The sequence below is a fragment of the Cottoperca gobio genome, chromosome 7, assembly GCF_900634415.1.
Source record: "Cottoperca gobio chromosome 7, fCotGob3.1, whole genome shotgun sequence".
Classification (NCBI taxonomy): domain Eukaryota; kingdom Metazoa; phylum Chordata; class Actinopteri; order Perciformes; family Bovichtidae; genus Cottoperca; species Cottoperca gobio.
Window position 1 is genome coordinate 11,646,257 of NC_041361.1, and position 15,899 is coordinate 11,662,155.

The 15,899-nt window shown below is 41.5% G+C and overlaps 2 protein-coding genes across 4 annotated transcripts; both read left to right on the forward strand.

Moving 5' to 3' along the window:
• Window positions 1–385: 385 nt before the first annotated feature.
• LOC115011240 (zinc finger protein 335) lies at window positions 386–12,512 on the forward strand. 3 transcript variants are annotated; one of them, XM_029436308.1, is made up of 27 exons: window positions 386–523; window positions 2,105–2,298; window positions 2,443–2,719; window positions 2,855–2,932; window positions 3,694–4,812; window positions 4,915–5,097; window positions 5,231–5,651; window positions 5,745–5,922; window positions 6,019–6,131; window positions 6,237–6,255; window positions 6,428–6,544; window positions 6,997–7,073; window positions 7,252–7,412; window positions 7,514–7,737; window positions 7,859–7,958; window positions 8,056–8,144; window positions 8,255–8,511; window positions 8,666–8,780; window positions 8,873–9,070; window positions 9,396–9,538; window positions 9,689–9,828; window positions 9,961–10,058; window positions 10,563–10,649; window positions 10,772–10,855; window positions 10,953–11,012; window positions 11,102–11,207; window positions 11,820–12,512. In XM_029436308.1, exons 2-27 carry the CDS (start codon window positions 2,107–2,109, stop codon window positions 11,939–11,941), a joined length of 4,758 nt encoding a protein of 1,585 aa, XP_029292168.1. In that variant the 5' UTR covers window positions 386–523; window positions 2,105–2,106; the 3' UTR covers window positions 11,942–12,512. The 3 variants fall into 3 exon arrangements, with proteins under 3 accessions (XP_029292168.1, XP_029292169.1, XP_029292171.1); XM_029436309.1 differs by having other exon boundaries at window positions 11,826–12,512; XM_029436311.1 differs by having other exon boundaries at window positions 3,745–4,812.
• A 1,076-nt stretch (window positions 12,513–13,588) lies between these two features.
• LOC115011000 (uncharacterized) lies at window positions 13,589–14,923 on the forward strand. Its single transcript, XM_029435928.1, has 5 exons — window positions 13,589–13,922; window positions 14,155–14,281; window positions 14,372–14,490; window positions 14,587–14,633; window positions 14,753–14,923. Exons 1-5 carry the CDS (start codon window positions 13,589–13,591, stop codon window positions 14,921–14,923), a joined length of 798 nt encoding a protein of 265 aa, XP_029291788.1.
• Window positions 14,924–15,899: the final 976 nt, after the last annotated feature.

A 15,899-nucleotide genomic window follows, 5' to 3' on the forward strand; every position in this document is an offset into this window, starting at 1 on the left:
AAGTAGTACTTCCTAAATGAAAACCTGAAAGGTTCAAACGTGGAATTTCCAAAGTAAATAAATAAAATAACAGTCGGCCTAACTTTATGTTTTAGTTTTCATTCTGTAATAGTACATCCAGAGACGGTTTAGAAATATAGATCATCTTAGGTAGCTCCTTGGTTTCCATCTTAACAGCGGCCCTACGTGTTTGCATATTACTCCGCATAGAACTGCGTAATTCGCCATCCTCTAAAAACAATAGTCCACTAAGTGATCATAAACATCACATGTACCGAATATTTGAAACATATAACAATTAACCTATCTGTAAATACAAATAGCTCAAATTGACAAATATATCAATGTTTGGTTTAACAACGAGTGTTCAACCAAAATAATAAAAAAGATCCGGTTGCACGGACAGGAAGCGAGGAGAGTCTCATGGCGCCCGACTAGAATGAAGCAACAATTATCGGTTACTAATTTCTGTCCTGGTTAGCGCATCTACACTAAAGGATACCTTTCTACTCGAAAATATACGGTAAGAAAAAAGCGTGGAGATTCTAGTGACGGAGAAGGAAAATATTTTAATTTTCTTCAGGGAGAGTATTTGGGCGGTCTGCCGCAGCTGAGGCCCTCGAGGTCCCCAGTAGAGCTTTCAGATGCCTGAGTGTAAAACGGGGCTGCCTGCTGGAAAATGGCGACACGGAGCAGGCAGGATGAAGGGCAGCTGGGCCCGTTTAAAACGGCTAACAAACGTTGTTTTGGACGCTGTTACACACATCCAGGGTTACATCCGATATGCAGACTCGGTTAGACCAGTGGCATGCTCTTTATTCAAGAGCGTTATCACATTCAACCGCTCAAAACTATAATAGGGAAACAATTAGATATATTTTGTTGCTTCAACGAAGTGAATACAGAGTTGACAACAATGCTTGTTAGCAAGCTAAAAGCTAACGCTAGTTGCTCTTGTTAATCGTGAGCTAACTGAGGTTGGTTGCCGTTGGCATCAAGTTTCTAAATAACTTTATTATTGTCCAGGGCTGATGCCATTTTACAAGTATAGTCACACTAAACCAGTCCAAGTGTGAACTGTTCACCCCCAGAATAGAGACCTTTAAATCACATCAACGTCCTTGAGTGAAAACACTTCGTACAACGTTAGCTAACTAATGTTGACATGCATGTAAGGCATTAGGTTAGGTGAATGCTAACGCTACTTGTTTTCAGAAACAAACTGCGCTTATCACGGAGTAATGAACTCAACGTCCTTTACTGAATTTGATGTAAGAAAATGACTGTGTATAAAATACAAATATAGCAATAAAACACCTGCATTTAAGTTCAATACTGTATTAATACATTTCACATAGCATCACAAACGTACTCAGCCATTCGGTGTAGTGGAGTAAAAGTATAAAGTTTACGAAATTGAGAAGTGTCAGTACATAAAAACTATGTTTAAGTATATCTGAGTATATGCGTTTTTGTTATTTTCCGTCCCTGAATAAAAATATTGCTCAGTTATCTGTTTTAAATGTTGTTTCCTTGTGCACTCCATTTGGTATGAAGGAATATACATCCCTACAACTCCATCATTGGTATCACAATCCATATTAAAACCCTCATAAAACACACACTAGATGAAAACTGTATATAATTGTGTAAACGTGACTGAAACCGCACCAAAAATTTTAATTAAATTTGGAAATTAGTTTCACATCTTTTTTGTTTTTCTTCTGTAGAATTATGCCAGACATGCAACACACAATAACCTTAAGAAAGAGATTATTAGGATTTATAGAAAATGTATTTCTTGAGTTACCCTTTCCAACATTATACATCCTTATTCACAGTTGAGGAAGTTTGAAAAACTTTCTGTTTCTCTGTCCAGGATGTCTTCAGGTCTGTTTATCTAGTGACAAAGTAGCTGGGACTATAACAACGTTTTAAGTTGTGCAAACACTATTAACACTAAACAGCTTTCCTATGATAAGGAACCATGGAACTAGACAGGAATTGTGTTCATCTTAACACAATGAATTTGCAGTAATGCCCAAGGCATTCTGTATAAAGATGAAAACAAATTTTAAATGTGACATTAATTTTGTGTGGATAGTCATGGATTCGGAGGAGAATGAGGTGGAGAGCAGCAGTGATGCAGGTCCCTCGGGGATGGAGGAGCCATCTGAAAGCGGCATTGGTGTGGAGTCATCAGAGGCCATGTCTGCAGACAGCAGTGATGCTGCTGCCTCTCATGCACAGGCCCCAGAGTCTGACTGCCATGTGGGACAGAGTTCAGAGGGACTCCTGGTAAGCTATTTTATTTATTTTTTTAAAGATTTAGTGTGCATGTGTTGGAGATAACAGCCACGATGAAACCAAACCAAATAGCAGTTAGGCTTGGGTCAAAAAACAATCTTTATCACCATCATGTTCTTGCCCCTCCCTGTGAAGGTGTTTGTCTCAGAAACCAGCTCCAGTACAGATGTCAGAGTTTCATCAGTCCACCTCCCAGACTCCTCCTCAGTGGCTCAGTCCACCAGCGTGTCCAGTGTCTCCACGGTGACTCAGTCAGTGCTGGTGTCTGATTCAGCACAAGTGCTGGTCCACTCCAGTGCTGCATCTGAAGGATCCATGATGGTTTCTGACTCAACTGCTTCTACCTCGTCAGACCTCGGGTCTGCCATTGACAAGATCATAGAGTCCACCATCGGCCCTGACATCATGAATGGTATTTCCATCATCATCATCATCATCATCATCATCATCATCATCATCATCATCATCATCATCGCCTGAGCAGCTTTAACTTTGTCAGATTCATAAGGTAGCAGATATATGAACCTGTCTACTTTTCTTCTGCCAGGTTGCATAGCTGTGACCAGTGCAGAAGATGGAGGTGCAGGAACAACACAGTATCTGATATTACAAGGACCAGATGACGGTAAGTGTGGTATTGTAAGGCTAACTCATCAGCAGCATTTTAAAACATTTTTAAATTTAATGAGACCGACTTGTGATGAACCAACATTTATTTTAGTCCTCTAACAAGTGAGTATTTATTTGTGTAGTTTAAAATCCACTTAAAGGAATACTTTACCCACAAAATTACCATTTGTATATCAATTACTCTCCCCCTGAATTAAAAGGGGGCTGCGTTTAACAAAAGCATAATTATATCAAAACATCTGTTTACAAACTCTCACATAACTTTTGCAGTATAATCAAAGTCTCATTTATCCAGTTGTATGCTCTTTACTTTCCAAACACATGATTTCTTTTGCAAAAACCTTACTATTTAAAACACTTTGAACTTGCACAGACGAGTAGCGCACCTGTGCAAGAGTGAGACTGTTTATGCGGAAGTGAAATGCTCACAATTCGTAGCTGTGTGACGTTAAACACGGAGTTACCAGGGGAAGTCCAGAGGCGTTTAAAAAAAAAAAAGGTAAAGAGAGAGGATGGCACATGGGTGTTCAGCATGCATATTATATTTATACCATTTCAAGCCTTTTACACTCACACTCAAGCATTTACCAGGGGACCTATTCAGTCCCTGAGGGTTCAGGGCTTAAGGCCTTAAGAGGAATATTGGGATACAGATATACTAATGGTCATTTTGTTGGTGAAGTATTCCCTTAAATTGAACAATATAGGAATCCTTTTTAATAAAGTGTACAATCCATCCATATGTACTTGTTATAGGAGCTCCTATGGTAGCCCCAATGTCATCTTCGGCCCTCTCTGATCGTCTAGCCATAGAAGCTCTTGCAGAAGGCCCCACGTCCACCTGTCTGGACCAAGGAGACCTGCAGGGCCACCTTCAACCTGATCAGCCAGGTCACTCGGGTTACCCAGAGGACAGCAGTAGCCAGCCTGACCAGCCCCAGCACTCCCACCCCTCCCAGTACATGGACTGCAGTGCAGATGGTCCAGACCAGACTGGGGAGTCTTCATCTTCCTATGTGGAGTGTTCAGGCGAGGAACCCGACCAGACACGGTCCCAGTCAGGTTTCCCTGACTACAGCGGGGATAACAGTGACCAGGACCTGCCTGGATATGTGGAGTGCAGTGGGGCTGACTCAAACCCAACCAGCCGAGGTCACTATGTTGTGGAGTGCAGCGCTGGGTACCTGGAGTGTGCAGTGGACGATGAAGATCGACCGCATCATTCACGCAGTTACATTGACAGCAGTGCAGACCACCGGACCCAGACAAGTCGGCAGTATGTGTCCGAGTATAGAGGGGAGTGTGTTGCAGCTGCAGACTCTGAGCAACCGGGTTGTTCTCGGTATCAAGCGAGGGACGATGATGAAGATGATGAGCGAAACCAGGATCCAGACCAGCCGCAGCACTCCCAACAGCAGCCCCAGCACTCCTGTTACATGGAAAGCAGCAATGGCGCAGAGGCCTCTCTCTATGCCGATGACAGCTCCTCATCAGACCACCCTCTGGCAGACACGGCAGGTTCAGTTGGGCTTCCTGAGGCATTGGAGTGCAGCGAGAGCCAGCCTGGAGCCTACATCAGCAGCAGTGGGACATACACCTCCAATACAGAGCCTGAGCTGGCCCAACAGTGCTCACCCAGTCAAGAGGAGCCCCAAGGATCCCAGGGGCATCAGGATGAAGCTGGCCTGGTCAGGGAGATGGAGACATCGATGGTGGCAGAAGGCTCGGGACACAGATCACCGAACCTGGCTGAGTTGGAGGAGATGATGGAAGTCGTGATTGTGCAGCAGTTCAAGTGTAAGATGTGTCCATACAAGAGTGCCTCCAAAGACACACTCATTAATCACATGAGAGACAAACACTTCAAACCTGCAGGTAAGGTATTATGGTTGATTATATATCACACATTCTCACTTTGACTTTAAGTCAAGTTTTTTTGTGTTCTCAGATTTCTAAAATAAATTGTCTGGTTTTCAGGGGACATGCCAAAGAAGCGTAAACGTGGACGGCCTCCTAAAAGTGAGACGTTTGCCCGTCGTCAGGCAGAGAGAGAGGAAGCTGAAGAGAAGAAGGCAGCAAAGGTGAAAGCTGCTCGACCCCAACAAGCAGAAGAAGAGGAGGATGATATTGTGGATTCTGGTGCTATTGATGATCCTGAAGGTCAGTGAGGAAGATTTTCATTAAACCCCCAAGCAGCCAAACATTTATACTTTTCTGACTCAATGAATCAGTCAAAGGGATGATAATAATCATATTCAGTTATCTCTCTCTCTGCTCCTTTGTTTATTCCCAGAGGATAGTGACTATAACCCTGCAGATGAGGACAGCAAAGGAAGACCACCTGCCATTATAAAGAAGCCCGCTCCTTCTATCTCTTCCTCCTCTCAAGGTCGTCCTCGACGTAAGGTTGGCCGTCCGAGGAAGTACAGTCTTTTAGAAGAAGGCTACAGCAGCAAAGAAGCAGAGAGTCTTGCTAAGAGGCCCAGGGTTAGTGCGGATGCTAGTTCACCTGAAGAGGCAAGCTCTTCCGGACTAAACAATGGTCCTGATATGGTGACCGATGGAGACACAGCCGAGGCAGCAGTAAGCCAATCAGACTCTGAGAACAAAGACCCTTCATCCAACACACAGCCACAAGAGTTGTTCCAGAGGAAACGCGGCCGACCCTCAAAACGTTTTCTTCGCAAGAAGTATAAGAAGTATATAAATCGAAAGTAAGTATCAAATGATCGAATAACGTTGTGTTACAAATAGTATTGCATAATATAAAACAAGCTAATCGCTTCTTTCCCTTAATTGTCTTCCAGTCGGTACTATAAATCCCTAAAACCGCTCCTGAGACCTCACAACTGCTGGATCTGTGGCTCACGCTTCCTCACTCAAGAAGATTTGCGCTTCCATGTGGACTCGCATGAAGGCAATGACCCAGAGCTCTTCAAGTGCCTGCAGTGCAACTACCGCTGCAAGCGCTGGTCTTCACTTAAGGTCAGTTGTAATAAAATAGGTGACAACAGTCTGGTACTCTTCAGTTTGCGTGCATGTTTGCACAATGATCTTAAAGTCTTGTGGGTTGTTTTGCAGGAACACATGTTCAATCATGAGGGCATCAAGCCGTTCAAGTGTGATGAGTGTGATTACACAAGTGTCTACAAGAAAGATGTAAATCGCCACGCAACAGTCCACAACAAAGATAAGTAAGTAACATACAGCACATACACAATACATGATTCCTAATACAGAATGATGTTTTGCAGGTTTTTAAATGATGGTTCTGATTATTTATTTATTTCATCCTACAGGAAAAGAAAGACAGAGTTGGTAAGACATTTCAGGTCTCCCATATTTCAATGAGGGTTTAATGCTAATTAACATGCATGTAATAATAGTATTATTTGTTCTTAATGTTGTAGCAGAATGACTTTCTGTTTTGGCTGCTTGTTGCTGTCTTTTGTGACACTTAACTAGTCAATGTTGTGGCTCATTCTTGCAGGTACCAAAGGTGTCAGAGTTCCTCTGCCCTGTGTGTCACAGGGTTTACCCCATGCAAAAGCGACTGACCCAGCACATGAAGACCCACAGCTCAGAGAAACCACACATGTGTGATAAGGTCAGATTATAGAGATTGTACAATCTTAAGAACACTTTGAGAACATTCATTTTAGAAACATTTGAGAAGTGACAAGAATAGGAGACATGTTATCACCTGTTCTAAATTACAACAATGTAATGATTGTTGTCAATCTTACAGTACATTGAATATTTATGCATTTAATTCTAGTGTACAAAATGGTTGGACACTGGTGACCAATTCAGGATTTCAAGATGTTCTTGAAAAGTCTATATTTACAATGATTTTTGGGCAAGACTGTTACTGCTGTTAGATTCTTGTTTTATCTCCCTTCCTTCTTTGAATACATGATTTGCCTGCCCAATAGCAAAATGTTGTTGTGCATCAATGTTGTGCATAACCCTGACAATCATTACAGGAATGTAAGTGCACTTTTATCTTCTCCAAAATTCTCTCCAACTCTTGTTGAAGATGCCTTTCTGTCTTTACAGTGTGGCAAATCCTTCAAGAAACGCTACACGTTCAAAATGCACCTACTGACCCACATCCAGAGTCTAGGAGACAGCAAGTCAGTATTGAAACCTTTTATTCCATCTCTTTTATGTATCAGTGTGTATTTCAAAAACATGGATGTAACTTAACTGTCTGATCAGCAATTTGGACTAGAATATGCCCTAATGAGTCATTTGTTGTGTGTTGGTAATAATGACATCACAATGAATAACTTGTGGATGTGCATGTGCCAGGTTCAAGTGCGAATTCTGCGATTACACTTGTGACAACAAGAAGCTGCTGCTCAACCATCAGCTGTCCCACACCAACGACCGGCCCTTTAAGTGCGACTACTGTAAATACTCCACTTCTAAAGAGGAGTTCCTGGTCTCCCATCTGGCCATCAAACACACAGGTCAGTGTTATTTAAGCTGACTATGTTTTTATGTTCACCTCATGAATGTAAGACTGTACCATACCTATTAACACTGTGTTCTTAATGTGTGTCATCTAAAGGAGAGAAGCCTTTCTCCTGTGATATGTGCCACTTCACGACCAAGCACAGGAAGAACTTGCGTCTACATGTGCAGTGTCGCCACCCTGAGACGTTTGACGAGTGGTCTGTGTCTCACCCTGAGGAGCCTGTCAGGAGGCGACGCAGACCCTTCTTCACCCTGCAGCAGATAGAGGACCTCAAACAACATCAACATGAGGACACGCAGGATTTGCAGAACACTATTGTGAGTCTGTTTGAGGTTTTCTGTTATTTATCACAGGCATAATTTGGATTTAATTTTAGCGTGTTTTATATATTATGGTATTGGGAGATGATGACATTTGTTTTCCGCCCCCCTTCAATAGGTTGCAGTGGATTCTGCGACACTACAAGCCATGCAGGGTATGGAAAATGCTTCTGTAACGCAGGATGCATTGGGAAACACCACCATCATCTACGAACAATGTCAGTCCTCTGGTCATTCAAAAGACATTCTTAGTATTTCTGGTGATGTACGTCGCCTTAAGGACAAATGCTGACTTTTTCACCATGTGCTCCTCAGCTGAATCCAATGATCAATCGGCCCAGAATGCCCTTGACCTGCTGCTGAATATGAGCAATGCCCGGGAATTGGTTGGAAACGCCTTACAAGTTAGTGCTATGGCTCATCTAAAGAATTCACTTTACTTAAGTGGGCAACATTTATGTGGAAAGTATGCATTGTGGAAATAGTGTAGAAATGGACTGATTGTGCTCCTCAGGTGGCGGTGTTGAAGTCAGAAGGCAAAGCTTTGGAAAAGGGCACATGGAGCGCGGTGACCACAGCACCGGGCCAGGCACAAAAGGTTGTGACTTTCCACGTGTCTGAGAACGGTGAGACGGTGCTTCAAGAGGCCTACGAAGCAGCCACTTCTGAAACGGGAGAGCTCACCCAGATCGCCATCGAAGCCTACGAGAGCGGAGGAGACTTCAGTGTGGTGGAACAGGCGGCTGAAGAGATCCACAGCCCTGAATACAGGTAACCTATCACACAGTGTGGCTTTCTCTGATTAGTTGGAACAGATGTTGTTCGAAAACACATGAATTATAATGAGATTGAATGTAGGACTTATTGATGACCTTCATGATCTCTCAACAATCTATATAATATCATAAAACTGTCGTCTTTGCAGTAACGAGGAGAGCAGTCCTTCTCAGACTGTAGAAGTCTCCGAGTCGGAGAGCCTGAAAGGTGACAAGTACTACCTTACGTCAGCACTGCCTGATGGTGTTCTGCAGCAGGTGGAGGTAACTGTGATAGATCATTCTTTTTGTTGTGTAAAGATCTGTACAACACTGTGTATCCCTCCCCTCTGACTGTGTCGATTGTTTTCTGTCAGCTGAGCAGCGAAGCTCCAGCCTCTCCCTCTGCTATGAGCTCTACCGGTCTGAGCACCAAGAGGTTTTCCTGCCGAATATGCATGGAGTCTTTCCACGGACGCTCTGACATGGAGAACCACAAGAGGGCGCACATAGACCCCAACACCTTCAAGTGTCCTGATTGTGATTTCACCTCCACCTCCTGGCTCGAGGTCAAGGTGAGTCTTCAACTCTGTATTCACCTTTATTTATTTATTTATTTATTTATTATCTTATCAAAAACACATTTGTTTTCATTGAAAAGGCACCGACAAAAATCACCAACTAAAGTCAAGTCTACCATAAATTGACCCAAGGTTTTCCACACGGTGCAGTTACGACACTTAAAGGAATATTTAACAGCTAATCGAATACATTTTAACAGTGTGAAAGACAGCATTGCACTTCAAAGGATTTTATATTCTCCTTCTGTCATTTCAAAAGCATTTCTGTCTTAAACCCTCTTCGGACCTTGACTCTTTTTGAATGACATCCTATTCTCAGGCTCACATGGAGCTTCATTCCTACCTACGCCCTCACAAGTGTCCAAGCTGTAGCTTTGCCTCCAAGAACAAGAAAGACCTGCGGCGACACATGATGACACACACCAATGAGAAACCGTTCTCCTGCAAACTTTGTGGACAAAGGTGCGAGCCTAACTCATTTGAATCGTCACAAAACTTGTATTTGCTCAACATTAGGAACTCTTATGCAACACACTTACAGTATATGCATTAGACTGCAAAGAGATAATGAACAGCTACCAATGTTGTTGTGTTTTTTGCCCAATATCTCAGGTTTAACCGTAATGGCCATCTGAAGTTTCATATGGAGCGTCTCCACAATCAGGATCATCCCGCTCGCAAGAGCCGTCCCGCCACATCTCAGCAGACCATCATAGTGAACAGTGATGAGGAGGCCCTGGCAACTCTACAGTGTAAGGAACATACATTAAATGATTTTTTTATATTGTAATTAATAAATGATGTCAGTTACTACGTTTCAAACTGCGTCGTAGGTTATAATCTGTGTGTGTGTGTGTGTGTGTGTGTGTGTGTGTGTGTAACAGCCCTACAGACACATCAGACCGTGATCACTCCAGAGCGGTTGCAGGCCCTGGGACAGGACCACATCATTGTAGCTCAAGAACAATCACTATCAGACCAGGTACCAGCGTCCACATGCGACTGGACAGACTTGCAACTGGGGTTGTCAAGACAACAGATTTTCACTACACGATAATCTGTATTATTGTCGATAAGCAATATCTATAGAAAATGTGAAAAAAAACAAAATAATAATGTCAAATTCATCTTTAACTTTGTTTATTGTGCGAGAATAATTGAACAGTAACAATGACTGAAGTTGAAAATGATTTAAGAAGCACTGGATTATTTACACAATATTATCATATGTGTATTATTCACATGATTTCTTTATTGTAATATCACGGTTATCGTCAATACGTGTGTGTGTGTGTGTGTGTGTGTGTGTGTGTGTGTGTGTGTGTGTGTGTGTGTGTGTGTGTGTGTGTGTGTGTGTGTGTGTGTGTGTGTGTGTGTGTGTGTGTGTGTGTGTGTGTGTGTGTGTGTGTGACCCTATTTATAACTTAAAATAAAATGGCCACTCTGTGTTTTCTAACTAAAATGCATTAATGTGTACAATAATCAGGAGGAGGGTACATACATCCAGCAGATAACCACCATAGATGGACAGACAGTTCAGCACCTGATGACCGGAGAGAACCAGGTGACTGAGGTAAGAGCCCTTTTCTACATTCAACCATGACAATAATGGAATATCAGAAATCTGTATATATTTATAACAGAGCTCTTAATATATGATGTAGCTTTCATCTTAACTCATTTGTCTTGTTGCAGGTTCAGTACATCATCTCGCAGGATGGAGTGCAACACTTGATCCCTCAGGAGTATGTAGTCGTAGCTGATGGCAACCACATACAGGTCAGTGTATTATCTCATAAGAAGTCCCGTAACTGATGGATACATGCAGCATTTTAAAGTGATAATGTCTTTTTCTGACTGCTCTTCTGCTCCTCAGCTGCCAGATGGACAGATCATTCAGTATGAGCATGACGGGACCTTTCTGCAGGAGCAACAGGTGAGGAAGATATTGATCACTCCACAGTTAGAGATATGAACTTCACAAGTTTTGACAAACTCATGGCTCCATGTTCTTTCTGTGTTCAGATTGCTGTCAGTCATGACGGTCAGATCCAGTATTTACCCGTGAGCTCGGAGCAGCAGATAGTGAATCCTGAAGATCTGGAGGCCGCTGCCCACTCTGCAGTCACAGGTCAGCTCTCTTAGGGAACAGATTGCAGATTCACGTGTTTTATATTCAGTCCTCCACGACACTGTTAGTTTGTTCATATTTACCACATTCAGTCTGATTTACAAAGCATACCACAAGTTTCTAGGTTTACAAATGAACTTTCAGATGTTGACTTCTTCTCACTTCTATCAGATAGAAATAAGCTTGTGGAGATCTTCTTCTTCATTTCCATTGAAGTGATCATTTAGTTTGTCTGTCAAATGTGCATTATTGTAGCATGTTAATGTGGAGTAGGGATCATTTTGTAAATTCTCCCTGATGGTTTGTTTCAGGATGCTTTTAATGCACATTTGAGTCCGATGCCAAAACGCATTTAATTCAAATGCATTTTTTTTATTTCAATCAGACTCTTTCTATGAATTAAATGAAATATCTCTGAAAGGATTTCAAACCTCAGTGAAATGAAAATACATTTTATATAGATAATGGGCTACAATCTACCGAACCATCTTGTTGGTCCAATGGGCGTATAGTTTATCATCTTATCCATTATTTATAACTATAAGTTTGATAATAACTATGAAATCACTACTGCATCAAACACCAATAGTAATCCAGTCTTTGTTGTTGAAGCCGTAGCAGACGCAGCCATGTCGCAGACCCAGACAGTCTACACTGAAGCTACACCCGAACAGCTGGAGCAGCTGCAGCAGCAAGGCATCCAGTATGATGTCATTACCTTCACGGACGAATAGACTACTTTTCAAACCTACAAACCACTATGAGTGACCTCATATTATTTATGCATTCAGCTGGCTGTGAACTAAAGCATTATCCTCCACAGTATCATCTGCTTGTGGGGCGGAGGCACTGTTTCATAAGATCAACAACTTTTTGTAAATGCAAATGATTGCACCTATTGCTTCTAACTTAATCATAGGGGTTGTGCATTTAAGAGTTAATTTAGCAAGGTTGGTCTATTCTGTAATTATAAAAAAAAATATTTGTGTTTACGTGCCTCAACTGCTTCCGTTTGCAAGACAATGTTATCAAAGAAAAGGAAATGGCTTATATCATGTTTTAGAAAATATACCGAGCATCCAAATGAACATTTTAGTTTTGAATGGAGTGAAAGGAAAAGCGAGTGTTTATTCTCGATCTGTAGTAATAATGTTAATTGGTAGAATGCCACAAGATTGTGGTTACTAAATATTAATATGTACATACATTTTGCATTTGTTTCATGATGGAGGATATGTTTCATTTGGTGAATATGAAGGGTTTAATAAGCTGAAAGCTGACACCAAATAAATCACTTTGTGTATACTTTTGTCTACTCTGTCATGTGTCTCAACCATTTTGTACACTAGAATGTCTCTCAGATGGATTTAGTTCTTAGAGGAAACTATATCTGCTTTAAATCATTACATTATTATACAGTGTACACAATAAAAGCAAATAACGCTTTGTCAGAAATGAGTTGATGCAACTCTGTTGTCATTGTGAGGCTGTAGTTTGTGGTGTTATATTGCATTATAATGGCTGATGGGAATTTCATCATGTGTAAACTATTATTAGCAATAGAATAGTTCAGGGAAGGATGCAATGACAGGAACACATGAGCAATGTGATGTAATACAAGAGGGTTACTCAACATGCTTGGCCCATAAAAATCATAAATATCAATAAAACATAAAAAAGTCATAATATAGTATGCCATAGAAATGTCATAACAAATTAAATATATAGTAAGAAATGTCATACAAAATGTCGTAGTATAGCATGCCATAAAAAAGTCTTCTAACAACTTCAGTTATTGGATCAGTGTTGCTGTGTTTCTCTATGATTCTTACTCCTTCCTTGGACACCTGCCCTCAAAATGTACCAAAGTATGTCATAACAAATGTTGTGAAGAATGTCATAGTATATTATGCAATTAAAAAGAAACATAATACACTGTAGAATGTCATAACAAATGTCAGAGAATAGTATGCCCTAAAAATTGCATGACATGTTTTAGTTGCAGTAAAGTATCACATAAAACAGTTGCATCAAACTACACAGGCCTGTCTGTTCCTGTGTCCACCCTCTCTGCATCCGCATTATGGAAACAGCTAACATGTACTTAAAAATAAGTTCAAATTGAAATATATCAAAAGTGCGCCATAACCATCCTCTAAGAGTCGTCCTCCAGCTAATGAACAGACAACTTCCTCCTTTATAGAGCAAGGCGGGGCCTCTAATCCTCTAAAAAGACTGGAAATCTGTCAAAAAGAGCTGAGCCTCAGTGAGCTTTGCACTGAAGATGAAGTTTTCCTTTGTCTTGTTTCTTTTATTAGGTATGGTTACAAATGGCCACTTTTGACAATTTTCTGTTGTCCATTGTTTGCAATGACATATCAATGAGAAATGTTTGTTTTGCAGACGTCCCTCATCTAAAAGGGCAGCAGAGGATCGAGGAGTTTGACCAAGTTCTGCTGGGATTCGCCTTCCCTTCATTTTACAATAGTTACAACAAGTCCTGCTGTAAACTATATCCAGGAGGATGTTACAAGCTGCTGGACAGTGCAGGATTTACCTGTGATTTACTGAAAGGAAGAGTTACGACAACTGAGAAAGACGGCTGGATAGAATTCAAAATATGGAACGTGCGGTTTGTGGACGGAGGCTATTACAGATGTATTGTGCTGGGAACTCAAAGCCTCATCTACAGTGATTACTATGTCGAGGTGTCTGGTAAGCAGTCTTATAATCTGATGTTATAAATGTGAATGTTGCCATAGCCTCTAGTGTGTACGATAACGCTTGGGCCAAAACTTCATTATTGCAGCTTCACAAGATAAATGTTTATTTGCAAAATAATATTTTTAGTGGCTGGTTTGTTCCCTGGTAAAGTTGGGAAACAATTGTAAAGGCTTCTTCGGCCCATAAACTCTGGAAGTTTACTTGATATTTCTGTATTGTGCAGAGGTTTCAGATCACCACAGCCGGTCTCAGCCTTCACTGACAACAGCTGTAAAAGTCCCCAAGACCTCCACAACACGCCCAGACTCCACCGGGCCTGCTCTGGCACAGGACCACAGTGACCGTCTCAGGTATTCACTCTGCAGATTACTCATTTTCTGATACTCGCCGGCCAAACACTGCTGTCTGACTGAAGATGAAATATAATTGTTCCTCTCCAGAGTTCCCTGGAGTTTTGGCCTGCCACTAGCTGTCATTGTGTCCATTACAGCGATGATTTTGATCACTTCAGTTATTGGTGTTGTTTGCTGCAGAGTCAAGGCAAAACGTAAAAAGCCTGGTGAGCATTTTTCTGAAATTGATGGTCACAAAGATTGTAGTGTATGAAAGAAGCATATTGTGCATTGTTTTCATGTGATTTGATTTTTCTTTGTAGACAAATATGGAGAAACTGTGTGTGAGTCACTGAAACAAGAGGGCCCGGTAAGTGCTAAACAGGGAACATGTAGCGTCTGTGAGTCATTGTCACTGGTTTCAAAAGCAGATTGAATGTTTATGCTGTTTATACAACACTGTCTTTTGACCATGTGTGTCTCCCCCAGGAAATGAGTGGCATAGTCTACACAACATTAGACTTCAGAGCTCACCAGAAACCTACAGAGGTGTATGCAAACCTGAGGATGCCCAAAACACAAGCGGGAGCCCCTGACTCAACCTGGAGCGAAGAGCATGACGGGGTGGTGGAGTACTCCACACTGGCAATCCACCAGTGAATACCTGTGAAAGTTTAGTTAGTTTCTGATTTTAATGGGACCAATGTGATTTGTTGCACCACTGTATTTCTAAAGGGAACTCCATTGACATTCACCAGGCAGACAGGATCAACAAAAACATGTTGCTTTATGGGAGATGTAGGAGCCAGCATTTCTTTAGCTTGACCAATATACGGGGGCTAACAATCTTCATCATCTGCTGCTTTGGTTTCAAGTATTCTTTTGTCTGTTGCAAGTCCTCTAACTTTATGGAAATACAATATTAAATGTTCAATGTGTTGGTTTTAGGGGGCTCTACTGTCAGAAATGGAATATAATATTAATTATTATGTTTTTATTAGTGTATTATAACTATGAATTGTTGTGTTTTCGTGAGCTTAGAATGAGAACTTCACATCTACATAGGGAGCCGGTCCCACATGTTGCATGGCCATGACAAGTAGCCAAGAATGGACAAACCAAAATCAGGCTCCCTGAAGGCCCCTGTCGTTCTCCGACATGTTAGGAAAGGGAAGGGTGAGCGGAAGGGTATTTAATTGGTTGCAATTTGCAACCTCACCTCTAGGTGTCGCTAAATCCAACACACTGTTGACCTTTAAATCACTGAACGACCCCTTTAGGTGTAGAGTATTTAGCATGTGTTGTTTGTGAAAACGATAAATGGCATAAAGATGAAATGATTGTGCATTAAAGAAATGAACATAGTCTGGTAAAGTTCTGATGTTACCATGTTTGCTTCCATGTGGTTTTCTCTTAGTCCTGTCAACACTGTTCTCAGGTTGAAATAACGTCAGAGTTGTCAGATTATGTCATCAGGTTATCTTGTGTTATATCAATGTTTGTCCTTATCAGTTTCTTCTCGATTACAACCTGGCTATTCTGAGAGCCGCTCAATATTCTATTCTTGGCCTCTTCCTTTACACAAAAAAGCCAGCAATCCTTTTTGTATCCTCGATAAAAGGTCAAGTTTCTCTTA